This window comes from Barbus barbus (assembly GCF_936440315.1).
Source record: "Barbus barbus genome assembly, chromosome: 4".
Lineage (NCBI taxonomy): Eukaryota > Metazoa > Chordata > Actinopteri > Cypriniformes > Cyprinidae > Barbus > Barbus barbus.
The window spans coordinates 32,630,652-32,650,416 of record NC_136732.1 but is presented as its reverse complement, the minus strand read 5'-3'; the positions used below and the strand labels follow the sequence as shown (position 1 = coordinate 32,650,416).

The window sequence follows — 19,765 nt, the reverse complement described above, 5'->3', positions numbered from 1 at the left end:
AGCAAATCCTATCTATCTGTCTATCTATCTGTCTGTCTGTCTGTCTGTCTGTCTGTCTGTCTATCGACTTCAGGGAAACCATATGGAAAAAAAGCTAAGTGAACTTTGGGGGAAAAATAAAATGCTACTCAAGTGAAAATTTGTCCACTTTAATGCATCATGCTTCAGTCTAACATCACTGAGGTTCTTTGCTGATTCATTTTAGCCTGTGCAGTCATCATCATAAAAACTGTCAGCGGATTGATCAGATGACCCCGCCGGGAGTGATGATTCAATATGTAGTTTTGAGTGTGTTTATGTGCATGGAATTTGATGTTTTATGCAGGGTTTGTAGTTGAGAGACAAGCAAGTCATGCAGCCATGCTGAGGATATGTTGATGACTTAAACCAATGAGATTAATAAACACAAACACAGACACAAGCCAACACTTCTGCACATGCTCAAATGACTATTGGTTGACAGCTATGGGTTTTTAACACTGATATGGGCTGATACTGATGTCGAGAGACCAGCTGGCTGATATAATGCTGATATAGGCTATACATGAAGAGTTCAGATCTGAAGTGTCATCTGAAATTTTCTCCTAAAATTAGCATTTTTCTCAGGCTTGTTATATTAAGGTATTTCACTTTAATGGCAATGAGAATAACCTATTCATTGCCATTTAAAGTGTATTACAGAACTTACACATTGGAGCCTGATAACAATGCTCATTTAAATATAGGGCCTTATATATATATATATATATATATATGTATGTATATGTATGTGTGTGTGTGTGTGTGTGTGTGTTTTAGTTCTATGAAAGGTTAGATTTTTGTGATTTGTTTATTTATTTATTTTAAATAAAAGATCAAAAGGATTAATCATACAGGTTTATTTTCAGAGCCTTCTTTGATCTTATTTACCAAGGATGCCAATAATTCTGACCTCGACTGTGTGTGTTTGTGTGTATGTATGTGTATATATATATATATATATATATATATATATATATATATATATATATATATATATATAATGTTGTCAAACAATTAATCGCATCCAAAGCAAAAGTTTTTGTTTACATAATGAGTGTGTGCTGTGTATATTTATTATGTATATATAAATACACACATACAGTATATATTTTAAAAATATTTACATGTGTATATACTTTTATATAATGATATTCTTATATTTTATATTATATATAAATATATGTAATATATACATTTTAACATACTTAAAAAAATATATATATATATATACATATACATACGTACATATACATTCTAAATATACACTTCACACTGGACTTCAAGCAGCTTGGATTCTGTGCCTCTCCACTTTTCCTCCAGACTCTGGGACCTTGATTTCCAAATGAAATGCAAAATTTACTTTTATCTGAAAAGAGGACATTGGACCACTGAGCAACAGTCCTGTTCTTTTTCTCCTTAGCCCAAGTGAGACGCTTCTTGCGTTGTTTCTGGTTCAGAAGTAGCTTGGTTCTAGGAATGTGACAGCTGTAGCCCATTTCCTGAAGACGTCTGAGCATGGTGGCTCTTGATGCGCTGATCCTGGCTTCAGTCTGCTTCGTGTGAATCTCTCCCAAGTTCTTGAATCGGCTTTTCCTGACAATCCTCCCAAGGCTGCAGTCATCCCTGTTATTTGTGCACCTTTTCCTACCACATTTTTTTCCTTCCAATCAACTTTCTATGAATATATTTTGAAGAAGCACTCTGTGAACAGCCACCCCTTTCAGTAATGACCTTCTGTGTCTTACCCTCCTTGTGGAGGGTGTCGATGATCATCTTCTGGACAACTGTCAAGTCTTCGTAGACAGTTCCCCATAGTATTCCCCCTTAGTAGTCTTCCCCATAATTGTGGTTGCATGTTCTAAACTAGCCCAGGAGGTACCCAGTAGTTATACTCAAAATTAATCAAACTAATCAAGCTCAAACTGTAATATTCAATTTTTTTTGGAGATACTGAATTTTAAATTTTCTTAAGCTGTAAGTTGTAACCATCAGACTTAAAAAAAACTCTTGAAATATTTCAGTTTGTGCAATTAATCTAGAATATAAGAAAGTTTTTATTATTATTAAATTACAAAAAATAAAGACCCTTTCCATGATATTCACATTTTTTGAGATGCACCTGTACACCTAAAACAAAAAAAAAGTCATGGCACTCTTTAGTGGGGTCTGTTAAAACTCAATGGGCTCAGGGGAGGCGAGACTCCAGAGAGACGCAGACTCCCGCTCTAGCTTTACCTGCTGGTGTCACAGTTGGACAATGTTTCTTTTTAAAAAATGAGTGGTTTATAAACTTTTTAATATTGTATTTTATAATATTGGCATTGTTTTATTTTCATACTATGAATTTTTTTACTTGTACAATATTTTGAGGAGACACTGCCTCTCTCTATCTCTCTATCTCTCTATCTCTATCTCTATCTCTCTATCTCTCTATCTCTCTATCTCTCTATCTCTCTCTCTCTCTCTCTCTCTCTCTCTCTCTATCTCTCTCTCTCTCTATCTCTCTCTCTCTCTCTCTCTCTCTCTCTCTCTCTCTCTCTCTCATATATATCAATAGATATTCTCAAAATTGTCAAATATTGATTAATCGGCCTGGCTAATATATCTTTATATAATATATCTTCTTAAGTTTTTTGTTCCTGTCATCTTGCCTTATGAAGGTTTTCTCATTTTCCCTATGTGTCCTTAATATTTTCTCACTTGCAGTACTTCAAATGAGTATAGATTTGTGAGTATGAGCATCTCAGTGTGTCTGTATCTGAAGCAAGCATGAGATAAATTTCAACACAACATTTTCTTCCTCTTCACGTTTTCTTCTGTTCTCTGTGAGTCTCTTCTTGCACTCACACACATGCTATGCCAGCAAAGTAGCTGTGTTGACAACAAATCCATTAAATGCATACAGACCCCTTTCTCGGAAAGCCACAAGGAGTGAAAAGATTGGAGTCAACATTGCAGCCCACAATGCTTTGTATTGTGAATGTTTCCACCATCATCTATATTACGCAGGACTTTTTCCCTCCAATTGTTCAAACTGAAGACAAATCAGACACGCTCCTGTATCAGTGACTATACACTGTGTTAGTGTAATGGCCTAGTGCTCACTGCCTAGTTTTAAACATGCTGAATTTAGGTTCATGTGGGAGATTAGATTTTCATGACAATCAAACACATTTTGTTTTGTTATTCACATTGGTGATTTATTGGTAGCTCACAATTTTATGAGTAAATTTTGAGTGAAAATGATTTAATCAACATAATTCAGCATTTCTCATGTTTGCGGCTCTCATCTGTCTTGTGCTGCACCTGACTTCGCTCTCTGTCTTTTTGTCTCTTTCAGAGTGAAAATGGCAGTGTGGATCCAGGCCCAGCAGCTTCAGGGAGATGCTCTACACCAGATGCAGTCTCTCTACGGGCAACACTTCCCCATAGAGGTGCGACACTACCTGTCCCAGTGGATAGAAGGACAACTCTGGTATGTGAAGAGTTTGACCTGTCAGTTTGTCATTTTTTTCATTTATCAGTGTTAAGTGTGTCCTTTTGTCCTATTTCAGGGATGCGATCGATTTAGAGAACCCACAGGAGGAGATTAAAGCCAAGCGTTTATTGGACAGCCTGATCCAGGAACTACAGAAGAAAGCGGAGCATCAAGTGGGAGAGGATGGCTTCTTACTCAAGATTAAATTAGGACATTATGCTTCACAGCTAAAGGTTTTGCTTGTTTTTTTAGTTTTTTGTCTATGCATACAGTTCAGGAAAGATTTTGTTAAAATGTTAAAAATAAAGCCGTTTTCATTTTATAAAATGCATCCAAATGCTTCTGTGTAAATGAACTCCGTGAAATAGACACATGCAGACTCACATTGATTCTCTTAAAATATCTCCATTTATAAAATAAAATGAGAGAATATAGATAAAGCTTAATGAGACAGTTGATGACATACAGCATATCGGTGCATGATGATAAAGCTATTACTAAGAACCGGTTGGTCAGGAAAGTGCCGTCTCTGTGTTTACTGTCATTAGTGTTGTGGGGTGTAATTGAGTGTGTTGAAGTAAAAGGTGGCAGAGTAGATTTTTATTCTGATTGTGTGTGTATTTTCAGAGCACATATGACCGCTGTCCCCTGGAGCTGGTGAGATGCATCAAGCACATCCTGTACACAGAGCAAAGACTCGTCAGAGAGGCGACTAATGTGAGTGGACACAGAGTAGGCAGATCTAAATCAGACTGTCAGTTCATTAGGGCAGTTTATGTGAAATAACGGTTGATTTGGAATTAATTTCATGTCATCTTTTCTAGGTAAATACTACTGTTTATTACTGTTTTCAAATGAGGTATATGCAGGGTTTTCACAGTCATGGAAAACCTGGAAATATAAGGGAATTTTAAAGTTGTAAATTCTAGCCCTGGAGAAGTCAAATGAATAATTTAAATAAACGTAATGTATACACACACATATGGCCATTCAAAAATTTGGGGTCGGCAATATTTTTAATGTTTTTGAAAGAAGTCTCTAATGCTCATCAAGGCTGCATTGATTTGATCAAAAATGCAGTACGAACAGTAATATTGTGAAATATTAGTACAGTTTAAAATAACTGCTTTCTATTTTGATTATTTTAATATAAAATGCATTTCTGTGATGGCAAAGCTGAATTTCCAGCAGCCATTACTCCAGTCTTCAGTGTCACATGGTCCTTCGGAAATCATTCTAATATACTGATTTGATGCTTAAGAAACATTTCTTACTATTATTAAAATAGTAAGAAATAGCTGTGCTGTTTAATTTCTTTCGGATTCTTTGATGAATAGACAATTAAAAAGCAAATTTAAGCAAAATTTAGAGTTTATTTTCTAAATTAATTTAAATTCATGAGCAAATTTAAAATCGCTCAGAAGTGTATTGACCCCCCCACCCCACACACACACACACACACACACATACACATAGAATGTGAACCTGGACCACAAAACCAGTCTTAAGTGTCAATGTTTCGAAATTGAGATTTATCAATCTGAATTAATAATCTTTCCATTGATGTATGGTTTGTTAGGATTGGACAATATTTGGCCGAGATACAACTATTTGAAAATCTGGAATCTGAGGGTGCAAATAAATCAAAATATTGCAAACATCGCCTTTAAAGTTGTCCAAATGAAGTTCTTAGCCATGCATATTACTAATCAAAAATTAAGTTTTTATATATTTACGGTAAGAAATTTACAAAATATCTTTACTTAATATCCTAATGATTTTTGGCATAAAAGACTGGTTTTGTGGTCCAGGGTCACAAATGTCATTGGTCAAAATGTGTGGGAATATTTCACAGACCTTATAATTTTACTCCCAGGGTCTCTCTGCATTTAAATTTAAGGGATTTATTAACAGTGATATATGTTGTCTTCTTATTTAAATGATGGTCATTGTATAACATAAATTCAGCGAGTTCAGTGAGTTCATTCAAATTTAAAACCCATCCTGTGTAATAAACAGGACTACTGTACATGACTGACTTTTACAATCTTCAGAAATAAAATTTGTGTGTTTGCTTTGTGCATGCTTAGAGGAAGATTCATATTTACCCCTACACACACATTCATGATACCTGCTCAGTTTTATGAGAGTAAAAGAGGAAATTTCTGATTTTATCAGCTCAACTGACAACTTATAAAATCATAAAACTAAAGATATCAGTAAATCTAGATGCTTACACGTGAAAATGACCACTCATCTCAAATACACCTGTACTCAAAGACATAATATTTATGTTCACATACCATGTATGCACTAAACAAACAATATATAGTTTGTTTAAACAAACATATTGTACACGTGCTATAGACAAATAACCTTATATGGGTTGATTATTAATACACAGCAGGCCAGGGATGACAAGGCCCTATAGTACATATTGAAGCTTTGGTTAGTTGAATTTTTGTAGTACAACTGTACGTCCTTAACCCTTCTTCATCAAAGTCTGAATGAAGCTATCTTTCTTAAAATTTTTCTGAAATATTCTGATCATAATTTTATTGAAACTGAATTTTGAGCAATAGACAGCAACTTGGTTGTCACTCATGTGTGTCTGTGCTTGGCAGTCGAGTTCACCGGTGGGCGGCCTGATGGACAGCATGTCGCAGAAGTACCATCAGATAAACCAGGCATTCGAGGAGCTCAGAATATTGACCCAGGACACAGAGAATGACCTCAGAAAACTACAGCACAACCAGGAGTACTTCATTATACAGTACCAGGAGAGCCTTAGAATACAGGGTATACAGCCACCCTCATTTACATCTATATATTTGACAGACACTTTTATCCAAAGCAACTTACCTTGCATTGAAGATGTATATTTAATCATGTTTATGTATGCCCTTGTAATCTAACTTTGGCCCCACACGCACACACCAGCTGACAGTCGTATGTATGCAATCATATACACAGCCTATTTTATCATTCAGTACAAACTACAGCAAAAATGCCCTCATTAAAACAGCCAGAAGGCTCCCATAATTCCTGAGAATACCACTGAATAACAAGTCAAACCAGTTTACCTCTGTAGTTCAGCAAAAAAAAATGAAAATTCACAAACAGTTTCTGATCCCCGTTGAATTCCCCCATTGCTATTTTTTCTTTACTATGGAAGTCAATGGGGACCAACAGGGGTTTGGTTACCCACATTAAAGAGAAGCTCAACAGAAGAAAGAATTTCATATAGGTTTTGAACGACTTGAGGATGATGACAGAATTTTCATTTTAGGGTGAACTTTTCCTTTAAGCCTGAATATAAATCTCTTGGTGTAATCATTTATAAATCAACATTATTCATAAAGATAATAAATAAAGTAAAAATGCAATAAAAGAACTGAAAATACATCAGCACAGGAAAGAAACCTACGTTTGTCACAAAGGATTTGCTAGATTCTCAACCGAATTTTTCATACCCAGATGGGTCTTTTGCATGCAAATTTTAAAAAATATATATTATTATTTTGTCAGCAAAGCTCATCTTTGTGGACTAAATCCTCCTCTCTGTTGTGTGCAGCTCAGTTATCAAGTCTGGCCACGCTGCCTCCAGCAGACCGACAGCTACGAGAGCCCAGTCTGCTCAGCAAGAGAGCCTCAGTAGAGGCCTGGCTGACCCGCGAGGCCAACACCCTGCAGAAATACAGACTGGTAAACACACACACACACACACACACACACACTCTGAGTGAATAGTGCCCATGGCATTTGCATAATACAACACTCAGACTGTAACATTAGTAGCATATGCTTTAAACTGCGTATTGTAAACGTAGCATTATACACTACTGCTCAAAAGTTTGTAGGTTTGCTGTTTTGTTTGTTAGTTTTTTAAAGAAATTAATACTTTTAATCAGCAAGGATATATTTAAGTGACCGTAAAGATATTAACAATGTTACCTATGATTTTTATTTCAAATATATGCTTTTTACAGTTTCAAAATATTAGGCAGCACAACTGTTTTCAAGACTGATAATAATAAGAAATGTTTCTTGAGCAGTAAATCAGCATATTTGAATGATTTCTGAATGATCATGTGGCACTGAAGACTGGAGTAATGGCTGCTGTCATTTGCCGTCACAGGAATAAATTAGATTTTAAAATATATTACAATAGAAAACACTGGTTACAATGTTACATGTACTTACTATTATAATAACAATAAATAATGTATACTTACATGCAGTAACCCTAAGCCAAACCCTAATCCTAACCATAGAGTAAGTACATGCAGTTAATTAATACTACTCAGAACTTAAATGTATAATTACAATGTAACATGGACACCTTAAAATAAAGAGTAACCAAAACACTTAATTTAAATTCTAATAATATTAAATGAAATATTACTGTTTTTACTCTTTCTTAGTTTCTTTAACCTTTTTTTCTGGAAATTGAAACTGTTGCTACTTTAAATTAAGGCCAACCAACATTTAGAGTCAGCATGAAAATTCATATTGATGCTCTTAATGTGAACGATTCATCCCTGCATACACTATATTGCCAGGAGTATTGGGTCAATCCCTTCTAATGAACAGGTTTGACTACTTTAGTAATTTCTATGAGTACAAATCTTAATGTTTAAGCATATAATGATATTCTAGGGAATTGTGTGCTCATCACCAAACATCAATGACTTGTGCGTACACTATATGGACAAAGGTATTGGGACACCCCCTTCTTTAGAACAGAAGAAGGCACTTCCAAAACTGTGGCAACAAAGATGGAAACATAATTCACGTATTTAAAAACTGTATTTCCATCTCTGTTGCAACAGTTTTGGAAGAGTCTAAAATGACTGTACCCTTATACAAGTCATTGGTGTTTGGTGACGAGTTTTCGGCTCAAGGTCTGCATTTAAAGTCACACCAGAGGTGTTCAGCTGAGATTAAGACTTTGCTTTATGCAGACCAGTCAAGTTCTTCCACACTGACTGAATCAATCATTTCTTTTTGAACCGTGAGGCACTGTCATGTTAGACTAGAAAAGGGTTCTGTCCAAACTGTTGCAATAAAATTAGAAGCACACAATTCCCTAGAATATAATTATATGCTTTAACATTAAGATTTGTACTCATAGAAATGACTAAAGTAGTCAAACCTGTTCATTAGAAGGGGGTGACCCAATATTTCTGGCAATATAGTGCATGTTTCATTTCTCTTGACCTCATAACCTTAAATCAAAATGTCATAACTTGATATGCCAGTAAAATTACTTTTCCAATCATTACGCCCACTTAAAACACTCCCCTTGCTGCAAACTCACATTCAGATCTGCCCTCATCTAATCAGCGACCAATGAGTAGAACCATTGATAATCCATTTTACATGGGTCTATGTCATAATATGAAAATGCAGAAAAATGTATGTCTCTACGTCTGTTTCATCACGACTTTAAGGCATCTGTAAATGACCTCTGTTTGGATTGGCTAACCTTGTTTCAGGTAAAATGAGGAACACTTTCAAAAGATTCTCCATTATTTACCATTATATGTCTTCTTTAAAATTAAAACAACACTTCCATTTGATGTTGCCCATTTGTTTTTAAGCACAGCAGTAAACTTGATGGCCATTGTTATTTACGTTAGTACAGCACATATGTTCACGTCTGTTCATGTGGTGTTATATGAGCTTGTGTATGTGTGCTCAGGGATTGGCAGAGAAACACCAGAAGACACTGGCATTGCTACGTAAACAGCAGACGGTGATTCTTGACGATGAGCTGATTCAGTGGAAGAGACGTCAACAGCTGGCTGGCAATGGCGGGCCGCCCGAGGGAGGACTGGACATACTACAGTCATGGTGCGCTCACATGTATACTTTTGTATACACACATGTCACATGTATACTTTTGTATACACACGTCACTTCACATGTATACACAGGGGACTCAATTCTAATTTAGGACATACCATAGACCTCTATTGTTTTTAAAGCTAAAGCTAATTAAAATTACTACATATTAAGCCAAACCCTTATGTACGTTTTTTTTACAAATTTACAAAATTTTACAAATTTTAAAAACAATTTTTATTATTGTTTTGTTTTATTTTGTTTTGCTATCTTCTGGGGCAGATTTGTCCCAGTCCATGGCTAAATAAAGCAATACACGCACTAAGACAGTTATGCAAATAATCAGAGGTATGTGCATGTTGTGGTTTTGCACAAAACATTTGTGTTTACACTGCACACACACGACATATGCAGAGAGCGGCTCTTTAGTTTATGCTTGGGTTTGGCATTTCTGCGTGTGTTTGTGCACAGGTGTGAGAAGCTAGCGGAAACCATTTGGCAGAATCGTCAGCAGATCCGGAGGGCGGAGCATCTGAGACAGCAGCTGCCCATTCCCGGCCCCATTGAAGAGCTGCTGACCGAACTCAACAGCACCATCACGGACATCATCTCAGCTTTAGTCACCAGGTGTGTGTTTGTGTGTGTGAGAGAGAGAATAGCAGTGAGGTTAAATTATTGCTAAGAGCAGCAGTAACACAACCAATATCCTCCCTGTAATCAACACTGTGCATTTTTACTATATCTCTTTCTCGGCATTGCTACAATTTCAGCGGTGCTCTTTATGTGTGTGTATTTTTTTTTTTATACTCAGTAGCTTACAAGTCTAAGTGGTTATACACTCATGGCCAAAAATATCGGCACCCTTGGTAAATATGATCAAAGAAGGCTGTGGAAATTAATCGGCATTGTTAATCCTTTTGATCTTTTATTTAAAAAATTCACAAAAATCTAACCTTTCATTGGATAATAACAATTTAAAATGGGGGGGGGGTATCATTATGAAATAAATGTTTTTCTCGAATACACAATTATTGGTACCCCTAGAAATTCTTACAAGTAAAATATCTCTGAAGTATGTTCCCATTCATATTCACAATTTTGAGCACTCCAGGGTGATTATGAACATGAAATTATCCAGCCATGGCTTCCTGTTTCACAGAAATATAAATAGGAGGGAAAACAAATCCCAAATTCCCTTAATCATCCATCACAATGAGAAAAACCAAAGAATATATTTCTGATGTGCAGCAAAAGATAATTGAGCTTCACAAATTAGTGAAGTGGCTTTAAGAAAAGCCAAAATTCCCATTTCCAACATCAGGGCAATAATTAAGAATTTCCATTCAACAGAAAATGTTACGAAACTGCCTGGAAGAGGACGTGTGTCTATATCGTCCTAATGCACGGTGAGAAGGAGAGTTTGAGTGGTTAAAGGCTCTCCAAGGACCACAGCTGGGAATTGCAGAAAATAGTTGAGTCTCAGTTATCAGACAAGACTGGAACTTTTTCAAGATTCAAGATTTTTATTTGTCACATACACAATTATACAGAGTATAACCAGCAGTGAAATGTAAGTCAGGTCCACTCCAAGGACAGTGCAATTATAAAGAATACAAAACACCGAATGTACATAAATATTAAGAAAAAGAAAAGTAGAAAAAATTCAAATAAAATAAAAGATAAAAAATATAAATATAAATGTGCAGGTCAGTATGTTTGTTGACTTAAATAGTACTATAAGAAGGAATGTTCAAAAGAATGTGCAAAAAGTTGTACAGGGTATGTACATAGCAGCAATACGAGGTAGAAAAAAAATATGAATAACTTATTGATATAGTGGTATTTACATGTAGTCGTGAGATGTTATGACATGGCGTTAGAGTTTAGGAGCCTGATGGCCTGGGGGAAGAAGCTCCTCCTAAGTCTCAGTTTTTGACATCAGGCTACGGAAGCGCTTACCAGATGGTAGCAAAGTGAATAGATGGTTACCAGGGTGATTTGAGTCCTTGATGATTTTGACAGCTCTACTTTTGCAGCGTTTGAGGTAGATGTCCTGCATAGAGGGGAGAGCAGACCCTGAGATGCGCTCCGCTAAGCGCACAACTCTCTGTAGAGCTTTGCAGTCCTGATTGGAGCTGTTTCCATACCACACTGAGATGCACTGAGTCAATACACTTTCTATGGTCCCTGAATAGAAAGTTTTCAGGATTGCTGGTGAGACCCTGAATTTCCTCAGCTGTCGCAGATGGTACAGTCTTTGTCTGGCTTTCTTAACCTGTGTTTGGATGTGTGTAGTCCAAGTCAGGTTCTCGGAGATGTTTACACCGAGGTACTTGAAGCTACTCACCCTCTCCACAGGGGTCCCACTGATCATAAGAGGAGTGTAGGGCCGCTGCTGTCACTTCCTAAAGTCCATGATCAGCTCTTTAGTTTTTCTCACATTCAGAGAGAGACAGTTGTCCTGGCACCATGATGTGAGACTCTCTACCTCATCCAAGTATGCAGTCTCATCATTGTTGGAAATGAGGCCCAGAACCACAGTATCATCAGCGAATTTGATAATAGATGTGGAGCTGTGAGAGGACACGCAGTCATGCGTGTAGAGTAGAGCAGGGGACTCAGGATCACTACGTTCAGAGTGATGGAGTTTGAGGTGAACTGGCCAACTTTCACCACTTGAGGTCTGCCGGTGAGGAAGTCTTGAATCCAGTCACAGAGTGAAGAGTTTAGGCTGAGGTCTGTGAGTTTAGATGCTAGCTTGATGGGACTATAGTATTGAAAGCTGAGCTATAGTCAATGAATAGCAGCCTTACATAATTCCCATTGTTGCTGTCCATGTGTGTGATGGAAGAGTGGAGGACGTGAGAGATGGTATCGTCAGTAGATCTATTTGGGCGATAGGCAAACTGAAGAGGGTCCAAAGTAACAGGGATGGAGGAGCAGATGTGGCTCTTAACAAGTCTCTCAAAAACCTTCATGACTATTGATGTGAGGGCAACTGGGCGATAGTCATTCAGGCAAGAGGGTTTATTGTTCTTTGGCACAGGGATAATGATGAATTTTTTGAATGAGGTGGGAACCACGGAGGTAGCAAGGGACTCATTAAAGATAGAAGCCATTGCAATCGAAGCGGCCGTAGAAGATGTTTAACTCGTCGGCCAGCAACGGATCTGCTCTCACCTCTGCGGAGGATTTGTTTCCGAAGGCACAGATGGTCCTCAGTCCCTGCCACATCTGTCGAGAGTCCTTGAGCTGGAAATGAGACCCAATTCTCTCTTTGTATCTGTGTTTGGCGGCTCTTACTGCGCGTCGGAGAGCATAGCACGATGCTTTGTACTCGCTCATATTCCCGGTCAGAAGAGCCTCATTGTAAGCGGCAGTGCGTTTGTTAACCGCAGATTAACAAATTGGATTGTTCTGTCCACCCACGGTTTCTGATTGGAGAAGGTCCTTATCGTTATTGTTTCTGTAGCTGGGCTCAGTTAGCGTGTTTACAAAGCTTAATGCCACATCCGTGAACTCGCTGACGTCAGATGAACTCGCCTGGAGCATGTCCCAGTCGATGTCATCAAGAGCCGCCTGTAGCATAGCTTCTGAATGGGAGGACCAGCGTGTCACTACTCTCTACACCGGGGGATCCTGAACGAGCCTTTGTTTATATTCCGGTGTGAGTTAAATGGCGGCATGGTCCGATTTGCCAAAAGCCGGTAGTGAGCGGGCTTTGTAGACATTCTTGAACTGAGTGTAGCAATGATCCAGTGTATTTGGTCCTCTAGTTGGACAGGATACATGTTGATGAAAGTTCGGCATGACCTGCCTGAGGCTGGCTTTGTTAAAGTCTCCCGCGATGATAAAGGCAGCGTCAGGATGTTTGTTAATGTAGCCGCTGAGCACATCGTGACGCTTAGACAAAGCCAAGCCGGTGTCTGCCTGTGGTGGAATGTAAACAGCAGTAACAATGATCGATGAAAACTCCCGGGGCAGATAAAATGGGCGGCAGATAATGGAAAGATGTTCCAGATGAGGCGAGCAGGAACGCGACAGAATGGAGATATTCCTGGGATCACACCATTTCTTGTTAATCATGAAACACACTCCTCCACCCCTGGATTTACCGGCCTCTGCTGTTCTGTCCATCCGTAAAACAGAAAAGTTCTCACTCGGTATTACAGCAGTGTCCGGGACCGAGGGCATAAGCCATGTTTCAGACAAACAAAGGATGTTGCAGTCCCTTATGTCCCATTGGAAACTAATCCTTGCTCTAAGATCGTCCATCTTATTCTCCAAGGATTGGACATTTGTGAGCAGAATGCTCGGAAGAGGAGGATTATGAGCCCTTTTCCTGAGTCTGTCTCGAATCCCAGCGCATTTCCCGCGGCATTTCTTGATCCGTCGCCTCAGGGGGTTATTGTTTATCTCCACGTTCCGAAGAATCTCCAGTGGCCACGATGGATTCGTGAATAAGGTGTCCTGGAACAGGTTAGTGTAGCGGTTTCCAATGTCCAAAAGTGTTTCTCTGTCATAAGTGATCAGTGCCGACGTAAAATGTGAAAAAGAGAAAGTAAAAGTAAATAAAAGCACAATCTAAGCGGAGCGGCCTGGACGGCATCCGAACTCAGCAGCGCCATCTTGCTCTCAACTTGCTCTCAACTTCAAATGGGACTGGCTTCTGTGGTCAGATGAAACTAAAAAATTAGATTTCTAGCAGCAAACACTCATGATGGGTTTGGTGCACACAGGGATAAAAAGTACCCCATGTGTACAATGAAATCTACTGCTGTATTTTTGATGTTGTGGGCCTGTATTTCTGCTGGAGGTCCTGGACATCTTGTTTAGACACATGGCATCATGGATTCTATCAAATACCAACAGATAAAAAATCAACAAGTGACTGACTCTGTTAGAAATCTTATAATGGGCCATGTTTGGATCTTCCAACCGTACAATAATCCAAACACAAACCTCAAAAACAACACAAAGATGGATGAAGGAATGGTCTCTGATCTCTTGTCAGGTGTTCTCTAACCTCATCAGGCATTATAGGATCAAATTTAGAGCTGTTAAACTGGCAAATGGAGGTTTCAAAAAGTATTGAATAAAAGGGTGCCGTTAATTGTGGCCAATGTGTATAAGAGAAAAACATTTATTTCATAATGATATTTCCCCCCATTTTAAATTCTTATTATCCAATGAAAGGTTAGATTTTTATAAAAGATCAAAAGGATTAACAATGCAGATTCATTTTCACAGCCGCCTTTGATCATATTTACCAAGGGTGCCAATATTTTTGACCATGACTGTAGGTTTTAAGGAGATTTTACATTTTTAGTATAAGTAAAGTAAAGTAAAAGTAAAGTCGTGACGTATTGTCAAGTATGGTGACCCATACTCGAAATTGGTGCTCTGCGTTTAACCCATCCAAGTGCACACACACAGCAGTGAGTAGTGAACAAATCCACACACACACACACACACACACACCGTGAACACACACCCGGAGCAGTGGGCAGCCATGCTGCAGCGCCCGGGGAGCAATTGGGGGTTCGGTGCCTTGCTCAAGGGCACCTCAGTCGTGGTATTGAGGGTGGAGAGAGCGCTGGACATTCCCTCCCCCCACCTACAATTCCTGCCGGCCGGGGGCTCGAACTCGCAACCTTTCGATTACGAGTCCGACTCTCTAACCATTAGGCCACGACTTCCCACAAATCCATAAAGGAAGGGGTACTTAGTGAATGATCTAGAAATAATTATTAAATGGATCGTTCCAAGGAATACTGCTATTTCTGACATACAATACAAGAACATGTTCGCTTTTCACATGATCACTTTATCCATTAAATTAGTGAATGGGCTTTCAAGTTTCAAACAGGATGCAAAAGCCTCATAAATGTATTCAAGTGGTCCGTAAGTTTTCTGAAGCCATATAGTGCTTTGTGTGTGTAACAGAGAGAGATATATGTTATGAAGTTCATAAGAGAAGTTTTGTCATAATGAAGGTTTTGCAATAGCATGAGGATGAGTAAATGATGATGCAGTTGTCATTTTCATGCAAACTATCCCTTCACATTGCTCATTCTCACATTTTATGAAATTAAATGAATGTCTCAGTAGCAAATGATTGAGTGTTTATGTATTACTCACTCACCCTGCATGTGCTGGTATCTGTGAGAAATCAACCAAGGCCGTTTGTCAGAGAGATCACTTTGGTGGCACACAGGGGGAGGTCTACAAACTTCAGCTCTCCTGCACTCTCTTCCTCATAATATCTCAAGCTGTCAGCATTCACACCTACCACAGGGGTTGAACGTGGTGCTTCATTCATGTGTGTGTGTGTGTGTGTGTGTGTGTGTGTGTGTTTGGTGCCTCAGGCTATACAGTCACTTAAACACTGAGCTTAATGGGAACTGTGCTTTTAAAAACCATCAGTGTCCATTAGGGCTGAACGATATGGACAAAATTTCATATCTCGATTTTCATGCCATATATCTCGATATCGATACGATACGATATGACTACGGGTTCGGTGAAAACCAAGCATTTCTCAGAAAAATAAAAACATCATAATACAAAAAAATTTGGAAAGTGTAGTTTTATTTTTAAGAACTCACTGGTGGACGTCGACTCGTACGGCGTAAAGGCCCTTTCAAGGCCCTTTCACACAGGACGCGGCATGCGCTGCGCTGCGCTGCGCTGCGCTATGAAACCCATTCATTTCAATGGCTTGCGCTGCGCGAGGGCGGTTAGTTGCTGCGCCGACCAAAGCGCACGAGCAGCGGTTAAAGTTCAAAATAGTTCAACTTTTGCCGCTGCGCTCTGTGACGTTTCCCCGCGCGGCCAATAGAAACGGGGCATCCAAACAAGCGCCGAACTCAAAATGGATGAACAGCTGATTCTCTGTGTGTCTGAATTTCCAGAGCTATACCATACAAGTTTGCGGTCGAATAGGGACCTCAGCGGTGCATTCAAGGGCACTCGTAAAACTGATGTTCGTTGTGTGACTGCCAGAGTTGTATGCAGGCCGGGGCGAGCGCGGAGAGGGGAAATCTATATCGTCTATATCGTTGCTTTTTTCGATAGTAATATCTTGAAAGTTCATATCTCGATATAGATACGATAACGATATATCGTTCAGCCCTAGTGTCCATATAGATCTCCATCACCCTGAGAAGTGTAACGCTGGCTTTGTAGCTATTTAACATAACATAGCCACATATCAAAATGAATCCAATTCGGATTACTACAAACCAGTTAAAGTTAGGCCTGGTGAATAGTACACATGCTCCAATGGTTACTGCAAATGACTACTGACTAATCTTAACCTTACATCAATGGAAAGCTTATCTATTCAGCTTTCAGATGATGTATAAATCTCAATTTCCAAAAATTGACCCTTATGACTAGTTTTGTGGTCCAGGGTCACATATGATGATTTAGTGCCCCAGAAACATTTTGTATTTTTATCAGTGTTGAAAACAATTAAGTAAATGTCTTTTGGTAATGTCACTTTTGATCAATTTAATGCATCCTTGATGAATAAAGATATCTTTAAAAAAAACTAACCCTAAACGTAGTACAATAGTGCACGTTTTTTTTTTTATATATACAAAATGTTTTATGGATATGGATGTACAGTAAATACGCGTGTGTATGTGTGTGTGTGTTTTGTCTGCAGTACCTTCATCATCGAAAAGCAGCCTCCTCAGGTCCTGAAAACACAAACTAAATTTGCGGCGACAGTGCGTTTGCTGGTAGGTGGCAAACTGAACGTGCACATGAACCCACCGCAGGTCAAAGCCACCATCATCAGCGAACAACAGGCCAAGGCCCTGCTCAAGAACGAAAACACCAGAAAGTGAGCAGAAACACAGCACATTGTATTTAGTAACGCCTCTAGGTGTTGTTGATGACTCCTTGTGATCTGGCCGAATGCACCCAAAGCTGCTAAAACAAAGCACGTTTCATCAGGAGCCCCCTGATACAACATTCTACTGTACATTTACTAACGTATCTTTATGCACAAACCCCATTTTTACCTAAATTTGTCACTTAATGGACCTCTATTTTTTGTAAGACTATATGCAGAATCATATTCTCTGTATATGTATGTGTCTGTCTAACAGTGACAGCAGTGGTGAGATCTTGAATAACAACTGTGTGATGGAGTACCACCAGACCACAGGCACTCTCAGTGCACACTTTAGAAACATGGTGAGTGCAGTGTGGCCATCTTAAGTCTGACTTTAGAGAAAACTCCTGTAAAATGAGTGTGTGAACTTGACTGAAGGGGTTTCTAAATACACTGTCAGCCACCATTTAGGTTCATTCATAATTTACTCTGTACCTGCTTAGATAACAGAGCTCTTTTCTCGATTATGCATCAACAATGAATTCAGTTGAGCAGCACTTAACCCTGTAAAGCCTGTTATATAAATCAGTTCTCATAAAAATAGAGCAGTCTATTGACCCTTTAGATATATATGATATAATAGGCTGTACAGGGTAACAATTTATGAACAAAATATCAAACTAAGTAGTATCTCAGCAGCACCAAAGTTTCTTTTCATCAAAATAATTATATTTCTGTGCATTTATCAACCAGAAAATCTCCAAATAATCCTGCCTTAATTTGTGCAGTATATTATGCAGTGAATGACATTTGTAAATGTTGCATGAGTACTTTTTTTTGGGGGGGGGGGGGTTGTTTTATATGATTATGACTCATGTTAAATAGGAAGAACAAATTTAACTGCTTATAATAAAGTACATATATATTTTTCTCGTTTTTTCTCATGTGTCCTGTAGTCTCTAAAGCGGATCAGGCGTTCAGACCGCAGAGGGGCGGAGTCTGTTACAGAGGAGAAGTTTACCATTTTGTTTGAATCACAGTTCAGTGTTGGGGGAAATGAGCTGGTATTTCAGGTCAAGGTGAGCTTGAGAGGTTGTGTGCCTATTAGCAAATCATCATTAGTAAACGCAATCTGACAGGAACCACTTAAAGCAATGCAGCAAAATTATTATTCATTTTTATCATCCACACATTTTTCCCCAGACTCTCTCTTTGCCTGTGGTGGTTATTGTTCATGGAAGTCAAGACAACAATGCCACGGCCACCGTTCTGTGGGACAATGCATTTGCTGAACCGGTGAGTTCCTGAAACATCAGTGCATCTTTGGGTGGAAGGTGTGGTGTAGTGGTTAAAGTTCAGGCCATCATTATTGTGCCCTTGAGCAAAGTACTTAATATCAGGTTGGTGGTGCCTGTAATAAGCTCATGAGGCCATTGTATAGTAATATCACATGAAAGTCATGGAAACAAATTCCTAGGTCATGTGGCGATAAATAAAGGTCCTATAACTTAACTACGTTAAACATCACAAAAATCAGCCCTGCCTTGACAACACACAAGACTCATTCTCCCAATCATACGTAATGTAATTTCTCTCTCACTCACCAGGGTCTCAATCTCCCCTCAACAAACAAACAAAACTGTCATGTTTCAAAGTGTGGGTGTTGATTGGATGGCTGGTGGCACGTTTCTTTACTCTACATACTCTTTTTAAATTACCAGTGCATCCATAAATTTAAATCCTGCCATCACTCACGTCTTTTCAAACCTGTACAACCTTTTTCTTCCCTGGAACACAAATAGTGAGTGAATAACAATAAAATTATTAAAAAGGTTAGTCCATACAGGTTTTGCAGGGTTTGTGTAATATCAGATCATCATGAGTCACTAAAATGGTTTTCTTCCAAGGCAGCAGTGAGTGGCATCCATACAGAACATGTTAGATGGTTATGCAAATCAAGCAGGATATGATGAGGAAAATAGTTGAGTTGGTGTACTATATCCCTCTACACTGCAGTGAAATTTCCCTGTTGCTTTCCTAAAAAAAAGTGATTGTGACCCACTGAGAACCCACCTAATGAGACACTTTCCAACTGTAAAAGGTTAAAAAAAGAGTTTATGATAATGGACTCATTTTCTCGTTCTCTCTCAGGGACGGGTGCCTTTTATTGTGCCAGACAAGGTGTTGTGGCCGCAGTTGTGTGAGGCTCTGAATATGAAATACAAGGCAGAGGTGCAATCAAATCGAGGTCTGTCTGAGGAGAATCTCGTCTTTCTCGCTCAGAAAGCCTTCAGTAGCTCCAGCATCAACTCGGAGGACTACCGCAACATGACCATGACCTGGTCACAGTTTAACAGGGTAAATACACTACTCGCACTCAATCACCAAACTGTACTAAATTACTGTATTTAGCAGGTCAAAACTCCTCTATTTGCCATTTGACCCTCATAAACCTACAGTCAATTAGTTTTTATCTTGCTACGTTTATAGGTTGTTTTGTCTACTTATTTTTAGTGTTTTCTTTGACTAGATAGTTCTTTCTAGGTATTTATACACAAACACACACTACTGTT

General features: G+C 38.7%; 1 protein-coding gene across 3 annotated transcripts in view; it reads left to right on the top strand.

Moving 5' to 3' along the window:
• The window catches only part of LOC306865569 (signal transducer and activator of transcription 5B-like), a 94,910-nt gene that overhangs the window by 64,556 nt on the left and 10,589 nt on the right, over positions 1-19,765 (top strand). For 2 of the 3 annotated variants that reach the window (XM_079410260.1, XM_079410261.1), the window contains exons 2-13: positions 3,362-3,496; positions 3,576-3,732; positions 4,127-4,216; positions 6,124-6,298; positions 7,074-7,204; positions 9,204-9,355; positions 9,818-9,973; positions 17,019-17,198; positions 17,467-17,554; positions 18,149-18,271; positions 18,396-18,488; positions 19,344-19,550. In XM_079410260.1, coding sequence (XP_079266386.1) covers positions 3,369-3,496; positions 3,576-3,732; positions 4,127-4,216; positions 6,124-6,298; positions 7,074-7,204; positions 9,204-9,355; positions 9,818-9,973; positions 17,019-17,198; positions 17,467-17,554; positions 18,149-18,271; positions 18,396-18,488; positions 19,344-19,550 — 1,680 coding nt within the window. In that variant the 5' untranslated portion in view covers positions 3,362-3,368. The remainder of the gene's footprint in view (positions 1-3,361; positions 3,497-3,575; positions 3,733-4,126; positions 4,217-6,123; positions 6,299-7,073; positions 7,205-9,203; positions 9,356-9,817; positions 9,974-17,018; positions 17,199-17,466; positions 17,555-18,148; positions 18,272-18,395; positions 18,489-19,343; positions 19,551-19,765) is intronic. The other variant, XM_079410262.1, reaches the window with a different exon arrangement.